General features: G+C 40.8%; 1 protein-coding gene across 1 annotated transcript in view; it reads left to right on the forward strand.

Moving 5' to 3' along the window:
• Window positions 1-24,404, forward strand: part of DNAH7 (dynein axonemal heavy chain 7) — a 519,305-nt gene that overhangs the window by 197,710 nt on the left and 297,191 nt on the right. Inside the window, exons 35-38 of the mRNA XM_089689972.1 lie at window positions 314-490; window positions 2,274-2,405; window positions 6,081-6,302; window positions 9,748-9,945. Coding sequence (XP_089546098.1) covers window positions 314-490; window positions 2,274-2,405; window positions 6,081-6,302; window positions 9,748-9,945 — 729 coding nt within the window. The remainder of the gene's footprint in view (window positions 1-313; window positions 491-2,273; window positions 2,406-6,080; window positions 6,303-9,747; window positions 9,946-24,404) is intronic.

Consider the following 24,404-nt stretch of genomic DNA (forward strand, 5'->3'; position numbering starts at 1 on the left):
TTTGCACTACATCTTCAGTTAAAAAATGCTGCTGGAGAAATTTGGCTTAAGAGACGTGATCATGGAACACACTAATGTACTTTTTTAAAAGTTTGCATTTCAGATATTGCGGATGCAGCACAAAAATGACATGTCTAACATTGTATTTAAAAAGTCTGGAAAGTATTAATAGCCAATAAAACATCCTGCCTAAATAACAGTTGTCTAGTAGAGAACAAAGACTATACTGTATAAATAGTTGCACATAACTGCAAACTCACAATAGCCTGTTTGATTTTGTGCAAACAATGTAAAAATGTAATATTGTTTTTAGGTATCAAGATGTGGCATGATTTACATGGAACCAACTATGCTTGGTTGGAGACCCCTCATGGTTTCCTGGATCAATCTTCTGCCTCCAGGGCTCAGCAAAATGCATAAAGGTTTTATTGAAGGATTATTTGATAGAATGGTCCCCCCATGTCTTCAGATGATTCGAAAATGTGCCAAGGTACTTGTTTCTGCCAGATACAGGAAAACCATATTAAACAATTATAATGAATACAGTAGTATTAACATGTAGAAAGTAAGTAAACAATGCTGGATGCAGCTTACTTGTATTCAAGTGTTCTGCGTTTTTTTTTTTAACTGAGAACAAAATATGAATGGATTTGATGTTTTGTCATACATAATCATAGGACAGTTACAGTCTTAGAATTGCTGCAGTTTGTACCCTAAATGAAGCATCTGCCAAAGTTTTATTTGAATGTAATGTGCTGGACAAAATCATATTCTAAGAAGCTTTTAATTTAGGGACGGACTGTGACGTTCCATTATACAATACATAAGGACTATTTGGGTGATCTAGCTGCATGATTTGCTGTCAGCTGACCATATATAGAAGTGAATCATAAACTTTGTTTTTATTATTTCTCATATTAATTGAATGGTCTTTTATTTTCAGTCTGCAAACACTGATTAATATGCATAGTCTGCATATCTAGAACTATAATCTTTATTTAACAGTTGAAATGAATGTCACTTATGTAAGTTATGTTCATTTGGATAATGATATGATAAATTATGTTCATTTAGATTATGATATGCTGTATAGTATCTTGACTTTTTAGTTTTTTTTGTAATTAAGTATGTTTATATGCTGTGCTCAATTGGCCTCGATAACCTCAATATTAATAAGTTATTTTTTCAACATTTTGGTAATAACATAACATCTCATAATGTGATATTCTATCTAATTTTTGTTATTTAAAATGTTGTTATAATGATAAAAAAATTATATTTCAAAATTTGACATAAAAACCACGTATGATGTCTATATCTGTATTGCAATGGCCACTTTTATTTGTAATGTTGTGTGGCTTGATCAATGAAAGGGTGGTGTTAAGACCTTCACTGGTCAAGCTCAGCTGATAAACAATGACTAGAGTGCTTTGGCTGTAGATAGACACCTACGGATGGCTATCAAAATTACATGCTTCCAATAATAACAGTACTGTACCACCAGTAGGAGAAAAAGAAAGATTACAGGTCACTTGCATATTCTGTATCTATATACAAGGGTTAGACAAAAAATGGAAACACTGCATGATTTGCAGGTGTTGAATGGTCCTGTGAAGAGATTGAGCTCTGCAGTCACTTTTGCAGCAGTACTTTTCTTATTTCAGGTCACAATCACAATTTGCAAAATGAAAATGTACTTTGCTAAGTAAACATCATATTTGCCTTTAGTATATCAACCCTGTAATCTCATTGCTTTCAGATACTTAGTCCCAATCTCGGTTATTTGGCCACACGTTTAACATTCACCTACAGTAACCTAATGCACCAGGGTATATTTTATGCACTTCTGTGTTCTAATAGGTTATAGTGAGAAAGGGTGTTCTTTTTTGGGAAATTCACCTCCCACTTCTTATCCTATTGTCAATTTTCCAAATCCTAAATTTAACAGTCCTTTCCAGAAATGGGATGTGATACGAATTTCTGTTGGGAGCACATTTTAGGGTGACAAGTTGGAATCCCCCTTTATGCCCTCTTACTTCTCCACTCATATAATATATAAAACATAAGTTTTGGCTGGAACTCCACAATAAGTGAGGGCAGTATACACAATTCTGTCACAATAGTTCACCAATTTTGCTCAGTGGCATCTAATTACAAAGCACAAGATAGTTCATACAGGCAAATTTTAAAACAAATTCATAGCTGTATATTTACAAGATCTCCTGCCTAATAAAAATATGATATGGCTTCCACTTGTTTACTTTGTTTTTTAGGAATTATCACCAACCTCTGACACAAATTTAGTCCGATCTCTAATGAATCTCATGGACTGTATGTTAGATGAATTTGCTGATGAATCTGTAGTGCACGGTATGAATGAGAGAGATATTTGCTCATGGCTAGAGGTGAGTAACAATTTATTGACTATCGTAGAAAGACAACATGACTTTGCTGCACGTGGTAATACAGAATACAATATGCAGTATGAGATATAAGAAATCATTTATAAAATCTAAAGCAAAGGAACCTGAAGCTGTTTCTGAGGTCGCCAATAAGATTCCTCACTTAATGTTTTCAGAGTGAATTTAGTGAATAAAAGCTAACATCTGATTGTTGCTGTTACATGGATCCTGTTCCTTTTTGTCCTTCGAGGGACACCGAAATGCATGGAATTCCTAGACTGTCGTGTAATACTGTAGGTCACAGGTTTTTAGTATTTTAGAAAACATTGGAAATACGAGGGGAGTTAAAGTCAAACTTGGACTTTTGAGCTCATTTAATAAAAGAACAAATTTCAAGGAGTGGAAACTGCATTTATTTTTTGACATACTCCCCTGCTACATTTATACAATTATCCCACTGTTTAACTAATGCCTGGAAAGCTTCGGCATGGAAAGATTGTCAGTACACCTGAACCATCATAGGACAGCCTGCTTCACTTCGTCATTGTTGTGTTCACTGTTCCCACAGAAAGATTCATCTCTTGTGCAACTTCACAACAGGTTATGCTTTGATTATCCAGGATCAGGCATTCCATGTGCTAAATGTTCACAGGAATGACTGCTGTGGGTTGGGAACCACCACAACTGGGATTGTCAGTGATGGATGTATGGCAATCTTTGAAACGTTTACACCATTCAAATGTCGTACTTTGGCTGAGTGTCTCATCATCGTACTGTGCTTCTTCTGTAGATGTCTGCAAGTTTTACGCCTGCACACACTAACACTGTTGTCTGCCATTTTGATAAATGGTCTCTGGGCTGGCCCACAACATGTGGCCACCTATCATAAAAGGAGACACTTGCCAGTTACTACTGCATGTAGTACCGCTATGCTGGCATCCCTTTTTATACCTTTAAAATTAAAAGTCCCAATTTGACTTCAACGCTGCTCATATTTGATGATCATCATTTCTCTGATAGAATTACCACTTTAATTCCTGTGGGATTTTTCCAAACCATTTGCAGTAGACTTGTAGCAAGGTTCAGCACTATGCAGTATGAAATGTACAGTACAACAGCAGTTTAGAGTATGAAGTAAAGAGCATGGTTGTTTTGCTTGGTGTCTATTTAAAAGTTCTTGCAATAAAAGCCAAGCAATCTTAGACTTCTGTAGTGCATTAATGCTGGACTAAACTAATGCAATAAGCTGCACATACATCTGCAGGAAAAACAGTTCATAGCATGCAAAGTATAACAAAACATGCATACTTTATACACATGCCCAAACTATCTATCCTTCCAAACAAGCTAGCATGGACAAAAAAACAAAACAAAAAAACCCCAAACAAACAAAAACAAAAGGTGAGAATTAAAAAAAGGGAATTACATCAAATACATTTTAAAACCATTCAGTATTTTTATTTCCTACTTCTTAATTATTTACAGTACTTTTCAATTAACAAAATGTAAAGTGAGTGAACAGAAGAAAGATCTAAATATTTGGTGTGACTACCCTTTGGCTTTAAACCAGCATCAGTTCTTACACTTGCACAAAGTTAAGGATTTTGTAAGATTAGAATCCGCTGTATAATTAACCAATTATACCAAGCAGGTGCTAATGATCATCAATGTCATATGTAGGTTGAAACACTGAAAGAGAAACAGCTGTGTAGGAGGCTTAAAAGTGGGTGAGGAACAGCCAATTTTGCTAATAAGGTTAGGTTCTAGAAGATAGTTTCATGTCACAGGTCATACACCATGACAAGACTGAGCACAGCAAAAAGTCACAAGGTAGTTATACTGCATCAGCAAGTTTTTTCCTAGGCAAAGATTTTAAAGCAGACTGGAGTTTCAAGATGTGTTGTTCAATCTCTTTTGCAGACGCACAAAGAAGCAGGCAATGTTGAAGACTGTAGATGCAGTGATCAGCCAAGGAAACAATGCAGCAGATGAAAGACACATCATGCTTACTTCCCTTTAACATAGAAAGATGTCTAGCAGTGCCATCAGCACAGAACGCAGACCCTGGGCAAAATTTCTCTGTCCTGGTTAGATGATTGGCATGCAGACTTCCTGACCTGGCAATGCCTATACCTGGTGGTGTTCCATGGCTTTTGAAGCTTTGTTTTTTTTTTTTTTTGGTTAGGGCATCTCTGGATTTCTGTTTCCTTGTTGCACATACCTGGGAGGAATGCTTCCCATAAGATTTATCATCAGACATGGAGTCCAGTGAGTCCCAGCGCTCCCCCCTCAGGACTTTCTCTGTGGTAAAAGGCCTCTCCTTCTCAGTCTGGACCTGTCTGGTTTTCTCTAGGCACTTTTAAGAGTCAGGTTTCTGTCTGGTCTATTTTGTTCCAGAGACCATTGGTCTTTCACTCCGTGATTTAGAACTTTGTACAAAGAATCTCCAATGTAGCTCTGCCTGTTCATTCCCCTGTGACTCTGTTGGATCTGAATCTGGTGGCCTTATTCTGCAAAAAACACCATCTGGTTTTGCATAGGGACGAGGTGGTGTTAAGGCCCTGGACCTTCTAAGGCACCTTTTGCCTTTCATCTCAACCAGAACATTGTTCTTGCATTCCTCTGTCTGGCTCCAGTTCACCAAAAGGGAATTCCCCTACATTGTCTGGATGTTGTTAAGGCAGTTCTTCTTTAGGTAGTCTGATTCCTTTTCTATTCTGGATGAACACAAAAAGGGTACACATCTTCTTTCTCCACAATCTCTTGGTGACGTAGGCAGACCATCATCCAACCCTACCACCTGACCTTAGTAACCTAGTAACCTTAGTTCTTAGTACTTTTTTTGCCACAAAACTGAGGCATAATGGTTGTGGTTGGAGTTATCCTGTGTTGGCCAATGGTTTTTTTGTAGCCAATGTCCATTTCACCTGTAGTTGGCCGTAAAACCCAATGGCCTTGGAATTCTAAGAAATGCTATGTGCATCAATGGACTCAAAGAAAATTATTTTACAGTGAGTACCAAAATCCTATTTTTTAAAATCTTTTTTTAATTTTTAATGAGTCAAAACTATAGTCATATGCTGTCCATATTTAGGCAGCTGTTGTTGTTGCAGAGCAAGTCTGAGTGCTGTTGTCAACATCTATGTTGCAGTGGGCACAATATTAGGTATATTTTTATGGAAAACTGTCATCTATGCATGTCCACTCCAGTGCTAGAATTATGTAGGCACCATTGGCCCGCAGGATCAGTCAAGCCAGGCTGTAGGTGCATTACATACTCTAGATCACTGTTGTAGTGCTTGCTACCTGCCGCAGATGGTCAATATGAGTGCAGGTTGTTTGTAAAAAGCCCAAAACAATTAAAAGGTTAATATTATCAACGGAATGATGATCATTGGTCGTTTCAATGTTTTCTAAAATGCTGTAAAATCTCTTTGACTTATAGTACTGATTTCTTTGTGTTGAAATGCTTGCTTTGTGTCATATTTTAACCCATACATGATCCAGTTTTTACTGAAGATATACAAAAATCATTTATGGTATGTCTGGTAATAGATGTCTTCACAGACAAACATGGTCTTTGTAACTCACACTAAACACATAGTACTATATAACTTAATAATTTGTAGCAGATTAACTGTCAAAACTCACTAAATCACTATTGCTTTTTTTTTTAAGGGCATCTTTTTGTTTTCTATGATCTGGTCTGTTGGAGGAAGCTGCACAGAAAATGACCGCCTGAAATTCGACAAACTCCTGAGAGAAATCATAGATGGACCACTAAGTGAGGAAACAAGAATTCGATTTAAAATTCTCCAACCAGTGGATCCACCTGAAAAACCCTTTACTGTTCCCTTTCCCAAGGAACAAACGGTATATGACTATCGTTTTGTGAAGCAGGTCAGTGACTTCTCTGTTAAAACAATAAAATGCCATTTTATGTACCCAAACACAAATGTTTTCTGGCTAATGAAACCATTTCTTTTAGTTAAATATAAATGGATCTTGCAACAAGTGTGAAAAGATAAGTGCAAGACAGAATTTTTCTCTATAATGCAGTAAAGGTTTTTTGGTGTCTGGTGGAGAACTATGCTTTACTATAGTTCTTTACTCAAATAACTCTGTGACCTACAGAACAGGTTTTTCTGGCTGTGAACATGAAGAGAAGAGCATGAAGTTTTGTCATTATCACTTACTGTTATGTAGAAAGCATAATTTTATACATGATAAAAATGTATGATGTATTAAGAAAAATCTGTTCTGAGTCCATATGAAAGTGTGGGGATTGTAGTTGGTGACTTTTCCTTCTGAATATGCAATAGGCAAACTGTCACTCAGATGAGATAGGAAGAAATAAGTGTCAATTTATATAGTTACTAAAGGCTAAGTTCACCTTTGGGAACATGTTGCATGTTCTACCTGTATTTAGGTTGGAACATGTAACATGTACCATGTTCTTGCTCCTGCTACCAATCCCCCAATCCGCCCTTAGTGTGACAGTTGGTGGGGAATCTTCTCCCAAAACTTGCTGTCCCTTTTTGAAAAAGCTGTGTCATTAATTTATTTTCCTTGACTGGTGGTTTGTAGTTCTGAATGAACTGTGAGGGTGCTGATGAGCTCTCTCTTAGTTCATTCAAAAGCTCTGTAGCCTTCAAACAGACAGTCCATATAGAGGTACAGGCAGAAAGCTGCATGGCTTGTCTGCAGAAGCCTGATGTTGCACTCTTGATCCACTGATCATGGGTGCAATTCTCTTCAGGCTCCTGCAGGAAAAAAATAATACATGTGCATTTTGTTTTGCAAAAATATATGCATTTACTATTTTGTTTGGGTAGGCAAACTTATCCTTTAATAGCCACCAATCCTTTTGCCCTTTTGTGAATTTAAAGTGGAAGTAAACCTTCCTCTTCTTTACAGCCAAGAAAGCTGCCAACTTTGCATGTGATCAGTTATGACACCAGCCATTTGATTGCTTGACAGTTTGGCTGAGAGTAGGAGAAGCTGTGACAGTTATCATTTATGGCATGCTTTGAATGTAACAGTTTTTTAGAAAGTTAAATTGATGGGTTTAGTTTTAACTCCACTTTAACTGAAACTGCAGCCTATTCTGTTTTCTGTAGTGCTTTGTCTATGTGAGTCAGAATATATGGTCTTTTCATATATGGTCTTTTCGACCAACCTCTGTAAAGAACATTGAAACACCTTAGTTCTTCCTGTACTTGGCTAAACACTCTTAATGATATTTTAAAGCCTCTTTTCTATTTAGGCAGGAAAAAAAATTGAAATCTATTTTTGGGTTGCCATTCAAATGACCCTCACTGTAATCTGCCACTTCAATTTGGTTTAAACTACATGTAACTAATTACATTGCAACCCTCACAGTTTCCTTTTAGATGATGCCTCATCTGTCTGTTCTCTGTGGCCCATAATATTATAATTAATTGCACCTATGTCCAGACTATGGACATTATTCATTTGTAGACATGAAGCGTACTACACAGACACAAAAAATGTTATCTACATACTTTAGGCATATGTGGTAGGTCCAGCCACATTTACCTGCAATTCCCAGCTGTCATTTTGACAGCAAGAATTGCTTTATTTACACAGGAGCAGATCTTTCTGTTTTTGTGGAAACTGATAGTCAGGACACTGTCAAGAAGAGCTAAATGAAAGCAATGTTATTATTGCTGGATTGTAAGAGCACATTTCGACTGGAAATTAGCATTTGCACTGGGAAGAATTACTGAAAGAGACATTTTGCCCCTTTGAACCATTGTTCACATGTAACCATTCATTCAAGCATTTACATGCAATTAGGGCCTTTGCTTGGCCCTAGACACAGCCAGTTTGCATCCAAGGGCAGTATTCTCTGACCATAATCAATGTGGATGCCGTTAACCTTCCACTTTATATGCAGCTATAGCACAGTGCTACTACATCCAGATGCAGTGTGCAGCCACATCTGAGCACAGCAGCCTAATAACCCTTCCATGGTTGATTTATAGCATATCTAAAGGAAACTTGCAAGTAAAATAAATAAATGAAAAAATAAATAATTTTGTTTCTGTTTAACCCCTAGTTATCCTTAGTTAACCCAAATCAGCCAAAATTAACCTATTCTTCCCCTTCTCTTCTTAGGTATTATTATGATGCGGATTTCTATATTTTTCCTATATTAATACTGAATCTTTTTTTTAATTTTCACTTATATGTCCCTTATTTTTTTTGTGACAAATTTAGAAAAATTCAAACACAAAAAAAAACTTTTTTAATTTGTAAAATACTTCACAATGCTTTGTAATATAATCAAACTGTAAGTGTCATTATTTGTATGTTTTTTTAACATATATTTTTATCAACAGGAACACTTGTTTTCAAACTAACACTGTTTAAAGTAAAAAAAAATGATTTCTTTTTTTTAAAAAAAAGCATTGATTGTACTGAAAAAACTATGTATTACTTTGTTAACTTAACCCCTTAGTGCTGCCTCCCAGTGGTCCTTTGTGTAGGCTTTAATGCCCAGGAGGTGATGTGGCTTCTATATCATGTGCCTACCGTGATTGGCTCTCACAACAACCACATGATTGGGAGCCTGTCATGCTGGTTCCCAATCAGAAACCTTTACCGAGACCTGTTAGTGACAAGTGGTCAGTGTGCTGGGAACAGAAAAATTGCTCTGGTCCACAAGGTGTATAGAGATGTGAGAGCTGAACTGGTTAAAGTATATAGTTGTATATTCTAAACAAGCCATTTAAAAAAAGCTTTAAACAATCCTCTAATGAACTCTGTAGCTACAAGTCCTTGCCATTATTTAATCCTCAACCATTACAACAGAGACTCTGAAGTCAAGTTTAAGTCAGTTTTAAAGAGCTAACAAGCACCTGATGTGTGTTTACATTACAGGTGTCCAAGCCATGCCTTCACAGTACCTGTAGCTACAAAGGCTGGTAAATGGAGTTTTAAAGTTTTTTGTTCATAATCTGGTCACAAGTGCTCTTTACGATTTTCCCAGCCAGTTAAATAACACACCCAAGTTTATGTGAGCTGCAAGTGCTTGTGACTCCCTGTGGGGGTTGCCATCCTGTAATCCTGATTCTGGCTTTGCTAGCTAGTGAGGCACTGGTCAGAAAGAGGTATGCATGGCATCTTTAATGGCTGCATGCTTGATATAGGTCATTGGCTCTCTAGATAGTGGCACCAGGATCAATATGATAAGTCTGGATCTTTCACGTTTAAAAACAAGTTAGGTATGCCAGCTGTGATATTTCTGTTTTCAAAGATATGCTTTTTTCTATTTTCTACTAATGTGGCATGTAAAATTTTTAATTGTACATAATTGCAGGGAACTGGAAGATGGGAGTTGTGGACACAAGATCTGAGCTCAGTACCACCTATACCAAGTGATATGATGTTTAATGAAATAATTGTGCCTACGTTGGACACAATTAGATATACTGCACTAATGGAGTTGCTGACAACGCACCAGAAGCCTTCTGTATTTATTGGGCCCACAGGTACTGGGAAAAGTACCTACATCATTGTAAGTAGTTATACATTTGTGTTATTTCAGCTTCTATTCATAATACAGTAACATAGGGGCTGACAGGAGGAACCACAGAATGTGGCAGGGGACGGAATCATCTAACCTAGCTGAAAGTGTGTAGGATGTGGATATCACGTTGACAGCTTTTCAAGTCAACAGTGCACAGATTCTAAAAACTGGTATTGTGACGGATTAGTATGAAGTAGAAAAAATAAGAGTATCCAAGAGGCCCCAGGACTTTGAGTTTAAACAAGGTAGTGAGAGGGCAAAAAACATTTAAAGAGCCCACTGGCTCAGGTTAGACTGCTCACAACAGACAAGGCTACCCTCCACTGGGTGCCCCAGCAGGTCATATGTATACAATGTGTATATATGGAAAGAGCACCAGACCGAAAGATAAGAGTCCAAATTAATTTATTGATATTGTGTTAAAAGCCATCCAACATGTTTCAGGGGTCAGAGTAACTGTTCATCAAACCTTCAGTTTAGGTTCTTATTTTGACTGCTGATGCAGATACTGCTGGCCAGGAGTCAGCTTCCTTGCACAGATTCAACCAGGAAAGCCTTTACTTTGAGTCCATTCAAGGGTCTCATTTTTAACTGAAGCCCTGATGAAGAGAGAGCTCCATTGAACCTCGAAACTCGTTGGAAGTCTTTTAGCATAATATGAGTAAATGACTCACTAAATTATTTTATCTTTTGGTCTGGCACTTCTCCCATATATGTACATTGTTATCAGAATAGTATGAAGTGACTTCTTTTACAGAGGCATTGTCATGATCTGGGTCAGGTTCAGAGACCAGTTGCTATAGCAGTGTTAAGGCGTACCTGAAACCAGCAGGATAGGTACACAGGCAGGTCACCCTGGGAAATGATGCAGGCTCACCTGAGGTGCGGGGTCTAAGCACTAACCAGTTTTCACCAGAGCTCCTAATGGTGGAGATGGATTTAGCTGCGTGTTAGTACCAGGTCGCAGATCTCAGGATCACCCCAGCAGGGAATAAGCAAGCCGGAATCCAATAGCAGATCGAACAGGTTAGGGATCAAGCAGAAGCGGAGTCAGTCAACAAGCCAAGGGTCGGTCACAAACGGTAGTAGATGAGGATGAGGCAGAATCGTAGTCCAGGAACAAAGGTCGGTAGCGAAGGTATAGACGGCAGCAGGAGAGACAAGCGGGATATTGGCTGGAGAAGGCACAATAATCTGGCAAACAGGAAATGCAGAGACATGGCTTTTATCAGGAAGTTCATGGGAGGAGCAAGGGGTTCAAGGTTCAAGATAAACAAGGTCAAGGTAGGATCATCCAAATAGTTGTCAAGGGAGCTGTCCAGCATCCCAGGTGGCTCAGCGAGAAGAAACATTGCCTCTCACCGCAAAAGGCCCAGGCTCTGACAGGCATATTTATTGCATCATTACTATGTGAGGATCAGCTAGATTTCATGTGGAGGGTTTCATGAGGATGCAATGTGTGTGTGTTTTTTTCTTGGCAGGGTTACTTTATAAACATTTGTCTTTATTTCTGTATTTGTGTGTATACCTCTCTGTGTTTGACTTTCACATTTTACTTGCTTGCTGTTCCATATATTGGTGATTGCATTGGTTATACAGATCTCAAGTTCTCCCACTAATGGCAATATGCATATCACAGTGTAGTATTAATATCCTTGCTGAACAGCTGATGAAATCACTTGTCAACAAAAATAATCTGTTGTTTTCAATCAGTCTGAGCAGACAAAAATAGAATCAATAAAGCAAAATCATTGTGCAGTAATACTAAGCAGAAAGCACATACTATGGGATGTATTTATAAAATATTTGCATAGCAATTCACCCAGTGAAATGCGTGTACGTTTGTTCTGTGCAAACGGGCCAAAAACAAAATGTGTTTGAGCTTTTTTCTGGGATAAATGTTTTTCCTTGATTTAAATGGAAAATAATCATAGGAAATAAAATTCATATAATACTTAGTGCCATCTAGTGACCAAATCTGGTATTTTTCATTTTAAATCAATGAAAAACACTCAACCTACACAAGCAAGAAGGAATATACTGTACATACACTTTCACTGAGTAGATTCATTTGCAAATGTTTTATAAATACACCCTTATATATGTATTTCTGTCCTATTGCACACATATTTACAAACTTTGACATTACCAGTAGTGATGACAAAGCTAGCATCAAAACAAAAATGTAACAATGGAAATAAAGAAGGAACAGTATTAGCTAAATAAAGTGAAAAACAGATGGAAATAATATATAGAAAAATTATATAGAAGTGGAAGTCTCAGGATGGATGTCCCACAACCTGGGGCTGTATAGATAATGCATTATTAGATAATGAAATCAGTGCAAAGTTTGGGTAACAACAAGGCCACAGGCATTGCTGAAATAGGAATATAATATGTTAAAAGAATGGGAAATAAAGAAGAGTTTGCTCAAATCACAAGAAGCATTTACCAAAGTGAGGAAATTCCCAAAGAATAGCTACAGACTATTTTCGTAGCACTTCTGAAGAAAAATAAAATCATAAAATGTGAAGAGAATCAGACAATAGACCTGATACCACACCCAATGAAGATTTTAATAAAAGTAATCTACAACTGCTTAAGTTTAAAAACTCCAAGACAAAATTGACTCACTGCAGTATGACCATAAGTCAGCACCAATGAGGGTATCGCCATACTGACCACCTGCTATTAAATCAGATCAACAAGAAAGAGGACATATATCTATGCTTCATTGACTATGTCAAAGCATTTAATCGAGTCATGGATGACATCCTTATAGAATCACTCTTGAAAAGTGGTCTGTATAAAAAAGATTTAATTCTCTTAGCCGCTATCTTTAACAAACAACAAGATGGCTACCAAATGTGAACTTGTGATAATGGTAGAAAGATGTATGCACCAATGGTGTGTTCTGTCTCTACTGCTGTTCAACACCTATACAGATGAAGCTTTTCAAGGGGTTTGTAAAGTTGTTGTAATTCCAGCATATGCATTCAAGATCATACAGGCATTAAGCAATGGAGACAATATGGTTTTGCTTGCAGAATCTGAGAAAGACCTCAAATCCTGATGAGCGAACATGGTCACAAAGATGTGCTGTAAAGACTCAATGAAGCAAAACTACATCTGTTGAAAAGAAAATGCCAATTTTTTGACCACAAGAACAAAGTGCATGGATGACATCCAGGAAGTGCCAGGCAACTGTGATGTAAAGCAGAACGTTACCTGGCAAAACACATGGCCAAATAAAAAGCAGTGGTAGAAGCAAGGTTCCAGGTTGGAAGTTCACTAAAGAGTTGATATGTCATGTCATGGAAAATCCAGTCATGGATGGAAAAAATATGAATGTAACACTGATTCATGCAAATGACAGCAGAAATCAGTCGTATAGTTAAAATATCAGCAAATTGCTGTTTTTACCAGGAAAAGAGGCTTTATGAGATTTTCATAGAATTTTTTGGCAGAAAACAAGGGGGCACTATTTACGTCTGGAGGAAAAGAAATGTAATCTCCAAATACGGAAAGGTTTCTTCACAGTAAAAGCTGTGAAAATGTGGAATAGACTCCCCCAAGAGTTGGTTATGGCCAGCTCAGTGGATTTCTTTAAAAAAAGCCTGGATTCTTTCTTGGATACACAGAATATAACTGGATACTAACATTTATAGGTAAAATTGATCCAGGGATACAGTGGGGCAAAAAAGTATTTAGTCAGCCACCAATTGTGCAAGTTCTCCCACTTAAAAAGATGAGAGAGGCCTGTAATTGGCATCATAGGTAGACCTCAACTATGAGAGACAAAATGAGAAACAAAATCCAGACAATCACATTGGCTGATTTGGAAAGAATTTGTTTGCAAATTATGGTGGAAAATAAGTATTTGGTCAATATCAAAAGTTCATCTCAATACTTTGTTATATATCCTTTGTTGGCAATGACAGAGGTCAAACGTTTCCTGTAAGTCTTCACAAGGTTGGCACACACTGTTGCTGGTATGTTGGCTAATTTCTGCAGACTGTCCTGTAAGCCTGGATATTCTCTCTAGAGATTTAGGCAGCCAGATTGTGGATGTGAATAATTAGGAAACATGCATAAGATTCCTCATCTGCATTTTGAAAAAGTCAACAATTGTCATGGGGGGAGGGGATACTTTTTCACATGACTGTATAGCACTGGCACCAATTCACACTTATACATTTGAATCTATTCTACAGTTAAATCTATCCTACATGCTGCAAATTCAGTGCATTAAAGTGCACTGTTAGGACCTACTGACACTAATGGTTTGCATTTGCTGTGAGTTTAAATGCACAAATACCACAAATAGCATAAAAAGTATATGTTCCTGGCGCAGGTAATGCACATGTGGAAATGTGGGGAATTATATTTGCTCAGCTGAAGTTGCCTTTAGTTTTAGATGAAGGCATAGAGATGTTTATAGTGCTAACAGAGATTGTTTAAACAACTATCATTATAAAATTCATGGTCACAGATTATTATTATTATTATTATTATACAGTATTTATAAAGCGCCAATAGTTTGCTCAGCGCTGTACATTACAAAGGGGGACAGAACATGTGACAGAACAATACCAATACAATGCAAAACATGAGGGGATCAAGGGCCCTGCTCTTTCGAGCTTACAATCTAGGAGGGAGGGGATGGTGGCACAGGAGGAGATAGCTGTGGGGGATGGAGTGGTAGAAAGAGTGGAGGAGGTCGGCAAGTTAGCAGGGGGAGGGGTAGGCTTCCCTGAAGAGATGGGTTTTCAGGGTGCGCCTAAAGGAGAGGAGAGTAGGTGATAATCTGATGGGTTGGGTCAGGGAGTTCCAGAGGATGGGTGACACCCTGGAGAAGTCCTGGAGGCGGGCATGGGAGGATGAGACCATGGAACTAGAGAGAAGGAGGTCTTGTGAGGAGCGGAGTGTGCGTGCTGGGCGGTACTTGGATATTAGGTCGGTGATATAGTTCGGGGCAGTATGGTGGACAGCTTTGTACGTTAGCGTTAGGATTTTGAATTTGATCCGTTGCGCAATCGGAAGCCAGTGGAGGGATTGGCAGAGGGTGGTGGTGGATGCAGAGCGGTTGGAAAGGTGAATGAGTCTGGCAGCCGTATTCAGGATCGACTGAAGCGCGGATAGCCAGCGGCGAGGCAGGCCAGTGAGGAGGGAGTTGCAGTAGTCGAGTCGTGATATGATGAGGGTGTGGATGAGCTGTTTAGTGGTTTCTGGGGTTAGGAACGTGCGGATTTTGGCGATGTTGCGGAGGTGGAGTCTGCACGAGTTTGTTAAAGATTGGACTTGGGGTTGAAAGGATAGGTTGGAGTCCAGAATGACACCAAGTACTCGCGCCTGCAGGGCGGGTTTGATGGTAGCGTTGTTGGATGTGACGGAGAAGTCAATGGGGGGTGGAGTCTGGGCTGGGGGGAAGACAAGAAACTCGGTTTTGGAGAGGTTCAATTTAAGGAAGTGGAGTGACATCCAGTCTGATATGTCGCTCAGTAGGTGTGTGATTCGGGCTGAGACCAAGGGGGTGAGGTGGGGGGTTGAGAGATAGATTTGTGTGTCGTCGGCATAGAGGTGGTAGTTGAAGCCGTGAGAGTGTATGAGTTGGCCAAGGGAGGAGGTATAGATGGAGAAGAGAAGGGGCCCAAGGACAGAGCCTTGAGGGACCCCAACAGAGAGGGGGAGTGAGGGGGAGGTGGTAGCATTATAGGTAACGCTGAAGGAGCGTTGTGACAGGTAGGATGAGAGCCAGGAGAGAGCAGAATCTCTGAGGCCGAGGGAGTGTAGTTTTTTGAGGAGGAGGGGGTGGTCGACTGTGTCGAAGGCCGCAGAGAGGTCAAGGAGTAGGAGCACTGAATAGTGGCCATTAGCTTTGGCGGTTAGCAGGTCGTTGGAGAGTTTGAGTAAGGCAGTTTCGGTGGAATGTAGGGGACGGAAGCCGGACTGTAGGGAATCGAGGAGGTTGTTGTCGTTGAGGTGAGAGCATAGGCGGGTGTAGACTAGGCGCTCGAGGATTTTAGATGTAAATGGGAGCAGGGAGATGGGTCTGAGGTTGTTCGGGTCATTAGGGTCCAGGGAGGGCTTTTTAAGTATGGGGGTGATGTGTGCATGTTTCAGAGGGGAGGGGAAAGTGCCGGAGGAGAGGGAGAGATTGAAGATGTGGGTGAGGGAGCGTAGGATGGAGGGGGAAGGAGGTCGTAGGAGTTGTGAGGGGATAGGGTCGAGGGGGCAGGTGGTGAGGCGGGCATCAGAGAGGATCTTGGAGACTTCCTCGATGGTAGTAAGGTCAAAGGTGCGGAGTGTTGGGGGAGCTTCAGTATGAGGAATGTAGGGTGGGGTGGAAGAGGAGGTCAGAGCAGTGGTGGGGCCGTGGGAGAGGGGTGATGAGGGGGTAGCTGAGTGAGGGTGAAGGGGGTTGGAGAGAGTTTGAGCAGCGACGAAGTCCCTGCGGGTTATGTCGAGGGGAAGGGGGGATAAGGGAGTAGCTGTGTGAGAGGGGACGGGTTGAGAGGGCGTGTGAGTTGTGGCAATGTCCTTGCGAATTGTGTCAATCTTGTTTTTGAAGTGATTGTCAATCTCAAGGGCAGTGAGTGAGGTGCTGGGTGGTGGTGGGGGTGGAGAGAGTAGAGTGTTGAAGGCGGAGAAGAGTCGGCGAGGATTGGAGGAGAGGGCCTTGATGAGGGTCAAGAAGTAGGCCTGTTTGGCAGCATGGAGGGAGGAGGTGTAGGTGTGGAAGGCAGATTTGTAGCGGGTGAAGGCTTGTTGGGATTTGGTTTTGCGCCATAGTCGCTCCAGGGCACGACTGTCGTTTGAGGGTTTTGGTGTGATCAGTCTGCCAAGGCTGGAGCGGTCGGGGTCTGATGTTGCATGTGGTTAAAGGCGCTAGTGAGTCAAGGGCTGTTGAGAGCGTGTTGTTGTAGGCGGTCGTAGCCAAGTCGGGGCAGGACAGGGGGAGGATGCTGTCATAGAGATGATCAGCTGCAGAGTGGAGGGGGGCAGGGTTAAGGTTGCGGAGGTTACGGCTGGTAGTAGTGTGACATTTGGAGGGGTAGGTGTTGGAGGACGAGGAGATAGAGAAGGTAATCAGGTTGTGGTCAGAGAGAGGGAAGGGGGTGTTAGTGAGGTTGTGGAGAGCGCAGTGGTTGGAGAAGACAAGATCAAGGATATTACCGTTGGAGTGGGTGGTGGATTGTATGCACTGTGCAAGTGTAAAGGAGGAGGTTAAGTGGAGGAGACGGGCTGTGTCCGGGTTGTCGAGGTTGACAGGGATGTTGAAATCCCCAAGGATGATGGTGGGTAGCTCAGAGGAGAGGAAGAAGGGTAACCAGGAGGAGAAGTCATCCAGGAAGCGGGGTATGGATCCAGGAGGCCGGTATATCACAGCAATCTTCAGGGGGGTTGGGGAGAATAGTCGGACGCAGTGGGCCTCGAAGGAGGAGAAGGATAGGGAGGGGGGGTTTGGGAGGACTCTGAAGGTGCTCTGCGGTGACAGGAGCAGACCAAACCCACCACCTTTACGACCGTTAGGCCTGGGTGAGTGGGTCCAGGTGAGACCTCCATAGGAGAGTGCAGCAGGGGAGGTAGAGTCAGTGGGCTGGATCCAGGTTTCCGTGATCGCTAGGAGGTTGAGGGAATGGGAAACAAAGAGGTCGTGGATGGCGGTAAGCTTGTTGCACACCGATCGGGTGTTCAGGAGTGCACATGAAAACGGGGGGGAGATATTAGGGAGCAGGGGGACAGATACTAAGTTGCGGGGGTTGCGGCGGGACGTGGAGGCGGGAGATAATACATTTGAAATGTGTTTAACTTAGGTGCAGTCAAAGATAAAAAAAAGTGACAGACAAAACATTGAAAATAAGAGAAATGCATGTGAAAGTTCAGGGTAAATGCCTGAAAATTTGTGTTATCTGTAAGTCATATATCTAAAGTAATCCTGTTTCCTGGCATACATGAATGCATGTACCAGAAGATCTCTGTAAATGGCCATTTTATTCTTGCTTTGGTGGTTTAATGTTTAATTCCTGAGCAAGCCAATTACATTAACTGTATTTTTAGTGAAGGCTGTCATGTGTGAAAATCTAAACTGCCTAAAAGGGTAAATTTGCAGTTCGACTAGAAATAGATTTTGTTAATAGAGCAGTGCATATTGTAAACAAGGCTGATTATATGAAATGAGCAGATGAGAAATACTGAATAGAAATAAGGGACTGAACGTAATATACAGTATATTTACTGTACATACTGTGTATGTATATATATATATATATATATATATATATATATATATATATATAGTGCCTTGAAAAAGTATTCATACTCCTTGAAATATTCTACATTTTGTCATGTTACAACCAAAAATGTAAATGTATTTAATTGGGATTTTATGTGATAGACCGACACAAAGTGGCACATAATTGTGAAGTAAAGAAAAATGATAAATGGTTTTCAAAATTGTTTACAAATAGATATCTGAAAAGTGTGGTGCGTTTGTATTCAGCCTCCCTGAGTCAATGCATTGTAGAGCTACCTTTTGCTGCATGTCTTACAGCTGCATGTCTTTTGGTGTATGTCTCTACCAGCTTTGCACATCTAGAGAGTGAAATTTTTGCCCATTCTTCTTTGCAAAATAGATCAAGCTCTGTCAGATTGGATAGAGAGCGTCTGTGAACAGCAATTTTGAAGTCTTGCCACAGATTCTCAATTGGATTTAGTTCTGGACTTTGATTGTGCCATTCTAACACATGAATATGCTTTGATCTAAACCATTCCATTGTAGCTCTGGCTGTATGTTTAGGGTCTTTGTCCTGCTGGAAGGTGAACCTCCACCGCAGTCTCAAGTCTTTTGCAGTCTCTAACAGGTTTTCTACGAAGATTGTTGTCAGGGTTCTGTCCACAGCAGAAGTTCTAGGAGATCTGGCACTCCTACCAGTACCCTGCATGGCCGCAGAAGTGCATGTTGGCGAAGATCCATGCGCATTGGCGCACAGACGCGAGCCAAAACACGTATGCACACTGGCGCATAGTTGCAAACGCATTGGCTCAGTTTGGCACCAGACGGCCTTTATAAGAAGGCTCATCACTCCCTCAAGTTGCTGGTTGATCTCTAGCTCCCCAGTATCATTGTCTGTGTTCCTTGCTATAGTGATTTCCTGTTACCGACCCAGCTTGCTCTAGGACCTGTCTTCTCTGCCTGACTCCTGACATGACCCTGGCTTGGCTAACGGATATTCTCTCCCGCTGCTCTGTGTATGACCCCGGTGATTTTACTGACTACGTCTGCTCCAATATCCACCTGGCACTTGACCTTGGCTTTAAACCGACTATCCTGTGGTCCTCTGATTCCCTGAAGGCTAGCATACTTCTCACAGGCACCACCTGTCTGCAGAATCCATTCCAGTGCATCAGCTGTGCTCCTGGGTGTACCTCTGACCAGCACTCCTACAGGCGACCTGTGCTACTTTGGGCCCGACTCCTGCTGTCCCATATCCAGGGGAGTCTAGAACTTAGCCACAAGGGAAGCCCTCTCTCCATTGGCCTCCATCATCAGGTACATGATAATTGCCCTGTATTTAGCACATCTATCTTTCCATCAACTCTGACCAGCTTCCCTGTCCCTGCTGAAGAAAAGCATCCCCTCAACATAATGCTGCCACCACCATGTTTCATGGGGGGGTTGGTGTGTTCAGGGTGATGTGCAGTGTTAATTTTCCACCACACATTGCGTTTTGTTTTTAGGCCACAAAGTTCAATTTTGGTCTCATCTGACCAAACCACCTTCTACATGTTTGCTGTGTCCCCCAGATAGCTTCTTGCAAACTGCAAATGGAACTTTTTGTGGCTTTCTTTCAACAATGGCTTTCTTTTTGCCATTCTTCCATAAAGGCCAGATTTGTAGAATACATGACAAATAGTTATCCTGTGGACAGATTTTCTCTGCAGCTCCTCCAGAGTTACCATGGGCATCTTGGATTCTTCTCTGATTAATGCTCTCCTTGCCCGGCCTGTCAGTTTAGGTGGAAGACCATGTCTTGGTAGGTTTGCAGTTGTGCCATACTCTTTCCATTTTCAAATAATGGATTGAACAGTGCTCAGTGAGATGTTTAAAGCTTGGATATTTTTTTATAACCTAACCCTGCTTTAAACTTCTTCTAATGAGACAAAAGTTAAACTTTCTGAAAAGTGTGCATCCCGGCATATCCCACATAAAGCTAACATAGCATGGTGGTGGTAGTTTGATGGTCTGGAGCTGCTTTACAGCTTCAGGACCTGGATAACTTGCCATCATTGATGGAACCATGAATTTTGCACTCTACCATAGAATCCTGGAGAAGAATGTCTGGCTATCAGTTTGTGATCTCAAGTTCAGGTGCTCTTGGGTTTTGCAGCAGGACAATGATCTGAAACACACCAGCAAGTCCACCTCTGAATGGCTCGAAAAAACCCCAAAAGGTTTTGGAGTGGCCTAGTCAGAGTCCAGACCTAAATCCGATTGAGATGATATGGTATGACCTTTCATTCACAAAAACCCTCCAATGTGGCTGAATTAAAACAATTATGCAATGAAGAGTGGGCCAAAATTCACAGCGATGTGAAAGATTCATTGCCAGTTATCACAAATGGTTGATTGCAGTTGTTGCCTCCAAGGTTGGCACAGTCAGTTATTATGTTTAGGGGGCAATTACTTTTTCACAGAGGGCCAGTGTAAGGGAATTCCCGTGAGACGGCTGGTGAATAGACGTGTGCATGTGCACAGAAATGCACAATCACACACACGCACGGTGAAGATTGGCGCCAGACAGACTATTTAAGAGGTGCCTCTGCCTGTGCTGAGTGCTGACTGGTCTTCATTAATTTCCTTGTTGCTGACCCGGCTTGTTCCTGACCTGACTCTGATTACTCTCCTGCTTGATACTGGTTCCTGACTTCGGCTCTGCTCCTGACTTTGGCTTTTTTATGATTTGGTACCTCGCTGTCCACCCGTTGATGGCCCTGGCTATTCCTATTCCTGTCTCCCATCCCAGCATCCTGCCTTGCTCTGGTGCACACCTGGCGACCCACCATACCAGCTCTGCATATTATTACTGTGCCTGAATCGGAGGTTCACCAGTCTTCAAAAGTCTCCAACTGCAAGAGCTGCAAACAACATCTTCTGGCGCTCTTGTCCCCCTGGTCCCTAGACACCCTCTGTTCCACTTCCAGTGGGGTCAGGGCTAGTGACACAAGGGAGGCCGACCTCATCATTTCAGTCTCCAGTCAGGTACATGACAGCCAGGCAGGTTCGGACAGCTTTTTTCCCTTAATAAAATAAGTTATCATTTAAAAACTGCATTTTGTATTTAATCGGGCTATCTTTGTGTACAATTCAAATTTCTTTCATGATCTGAATCATTTAAAGTGGAGCTCCACCCAAAGGGGAAGTTCTGCTTTAAAGATTGGTCCCCCACTCCCCATTAAGGATTGGCACCTTTGAGGAGCAGGGGAGGAGCGTGTACCCGAAATTGACAGGTACCCACTTCCGCTACAATTGCCTAGGGGATCAGAAGCGGAAGTTGTCCTCCTACCCTCCCTCCACGTAGTCTTGTGGGACACGTGACAGGTCCCAGAAGATGACGGGGCCATTCAGGAAGCGCAGCGCTAATCTCTCAAGTGCAGTGGGCACCCGGCTCTGAAGCCGCAAACATTCACAGCCAGGTGCCCACACTGAAGATGCCGGCACCTGAAATACAGGACGGCTGGTGAAACGGGCTGTGGCTGGGGCACCATGGGATCGTGGGATAGGTGAGTGGCTGTTTTTTAAAAGTCAGCAGCTACAGTTTTTGTAGCTGCTGACTTTTATTTTTTACAGAGTGAGTGGAACTCCACTTTAAGTGTGACAAATAAGCAAAAAAAAAAATAAAATCATATAATTATATATTTATACAATTCTTCCTGATCTATTAAGGGACATTAATTGTGATTGAACTGTGTGAACTGCCAATGTTGACTTGTTACAGCCAATTACTCTCAAGTAACAGCAAGCTTGACCTGATGGGGAGCTAGTCTCTTAAATCCCCATTAGACTCTGCTCACTGCACAGGAAAATTCCTCACCATGCACCCGTCCTCGTGATGGGTGCAGTGGCTGAGTAGGGAGTGCACTGAGGAGGGTGTAACCTCAGTGCCAGGCTCCAAAATATTCATGTACCTGTCTATGACAGGGTACATGACCCGGTCACAAGCACTAACAATGTTGATGCCATGGCCTGACAAAATTTGAAAGGGTGTCTACAACCCTCCTAGCATAGTAAATATATAAAATATAAAAGGATTCCTAACCACTCAATCATATATTAAGATGCATCAAGCAGTGAAATGTTTATTGGAGCAGTAGTTCCCCAATGATTTTTCCTACAATAATCTAAGCACTCCCTACTGCCTCATAATTGTATGTGCTTATCTTCTTGTTTTAATTAGAGCAGTTCAAAACATTCAGTCATATTGTTGCGGGATGCCACAGAACATCTACTGTATGTCAGTTCTTATGCTTCTGTTGTATATATCTGATTTATTGCCAATACAGATTTAATTTGCCAACCTGTTAGGTGTACAGACATTTCTGAACTTTATTTTCTACCAGAGCAAAAAATGATTTATGTAAGAGTGACACATAAGCAAAGGTGTCCTATATTATTTTTAACTTTAAACTTGCAGTGTGTTTTTTATTTTTATTTTAATAAGCTACATAGTTTTAATCTGATTTACAGTGAAAGGTTTATGGTCAAAACTTCTTGAGAGTATTCTTTAAAATATTACTGAAGCCTAAGCAGTGTGTAAGAGATTGCTTTCAGAATGCCTCTGTCATTTTTTACTTTGTTAACCATAAATATTCTCTTGAGTAGCACATTCTAAAGCAGAGGTTCTCAACTTTCATGGGTGTACAACATGATGGATGCATTGGGCATCTCCTCCTTTTCCTGCGTAATATCTGCCTGTTATAATACTACATGATATAGCTATTTTTAAGTGAAATGTTGTCAAATGTGCTATTATTTTTATAAAATTGTGCTGTTTAAAGCTAACGTTTGTATACATAAAACATTAGTGCAAAAGAGGAAAAGGCATCTCATGGTGTCTACTTGTAGGTATGACGTTTACTTTTAGGATAAAACAGACTGGAAGCTGCTTAGGCTGTAATATACTGCAGTAGCTTATGCTGTGTACAGTAAGGGTTGCTATGTTCCAGCAGTACACCAGACCTATTTTCTACTGTGGGATATAGAAAGAGTTGCGTGGATTGCTTCTCTGTCATTTAGAATACATTCCTCGGATTGGTTGAGGTGGAGATGTGGGTGAATGATGACATGATCTCCACCTCAGCTAGAAGGAGAATCCTTACTTTTATCAAAAGATACATGACTACTCCTACATGATGGAGATGTGGTACAGTCTGTTCTGGCGTGCAAATAATTTGGTTCAAATTAGCCCAAAGGAATTATTTAAAGTGCCAGACACCTGTGAATCTCTGTTAACTCCACCCTTTCTTGTCAAGGCACACTCTACTAGATCTGAGACTGATGGGCTTATGACATTAAGCAACTGTTTTCCATATCTGCAAGGGTGCCACCTTGTCTTCTGGTCACACATTCTCTAAAATTTACAAGGTAGATGTTCATGTCTCACTTGATGCCAGCTTTGGGCGCAAAGTCCTTTATGCAGCTCTTTGAACTGCAGGCAGTCCCTAGTTTTCTTTTGGTTGTAGTGGGTGTGTTAATGTTTTGTTTGCTGTGATGTACCCCTCTTAATTGGACTGCTTTTTGATGTCCTAGTTGTCCCCGAATCCTATGTCCTTTAATGAATGAAAATGCAAATAGGAATTTTGTACTCACTGTGAATTCCTTTTTGTGGCATTTTGTGACAGCCCCCCTCCTTCTGTGATTAATATTGTCTTGCTCTCAGTAATGCTTTATTACATACAAGACAAGATTTTTTTTTTTTTAGCTTTCCAGCGTACAAATCCTCCTGTAGGTGACAGCAAAACCCAAATGTCTCCTCTGTCTCTCAAACTTAAAAAAAGTTTTTGAAGTTTCTAATCGGAATCAGTTTATAATCAGTTGTTGAATCAGGAGCATTATCCTGTGGGTGAATAATTAGGTATTCATCACGTTAAAATGCACTGTAAGCTGCAATATAAAACACAAATGTTAACTATGAACAAAAGTGATAAAATTTAATAAAATATTGAAATAGACATTATTAATTAAAGTATAGTATCTATGAACAACAACTTTTTTTTTTGTGGTAGAGTTGGGAAAGACTGTGTCCATCTGTGGGGCTTCCTTTTACTCCCTTCCTGTCCACTCCTTTATACAGCACTGTAGAACAAGTTGTCACTTTTTAACCACATGCCCTCCTGATTATTTACCCCCCTTTCTGACCAGGCCATTTTTTGTGTTATGGCACTGC

This window comes from Staurois parvus, unplaced genomic scaffold, assembly GCF_062004578.1.
Source record: "Staurois parvus isolate SC_StPar_1 unplaced genomic scaffold, SC_StPar_1.0 ptg000506l, whole genome shotgun sequence".
Lineage (NCBI taxonomy): Eukaryota > Metazoa > Chordata > Amphibia > Anura > Ranidae > Staurois > Staurois parvus.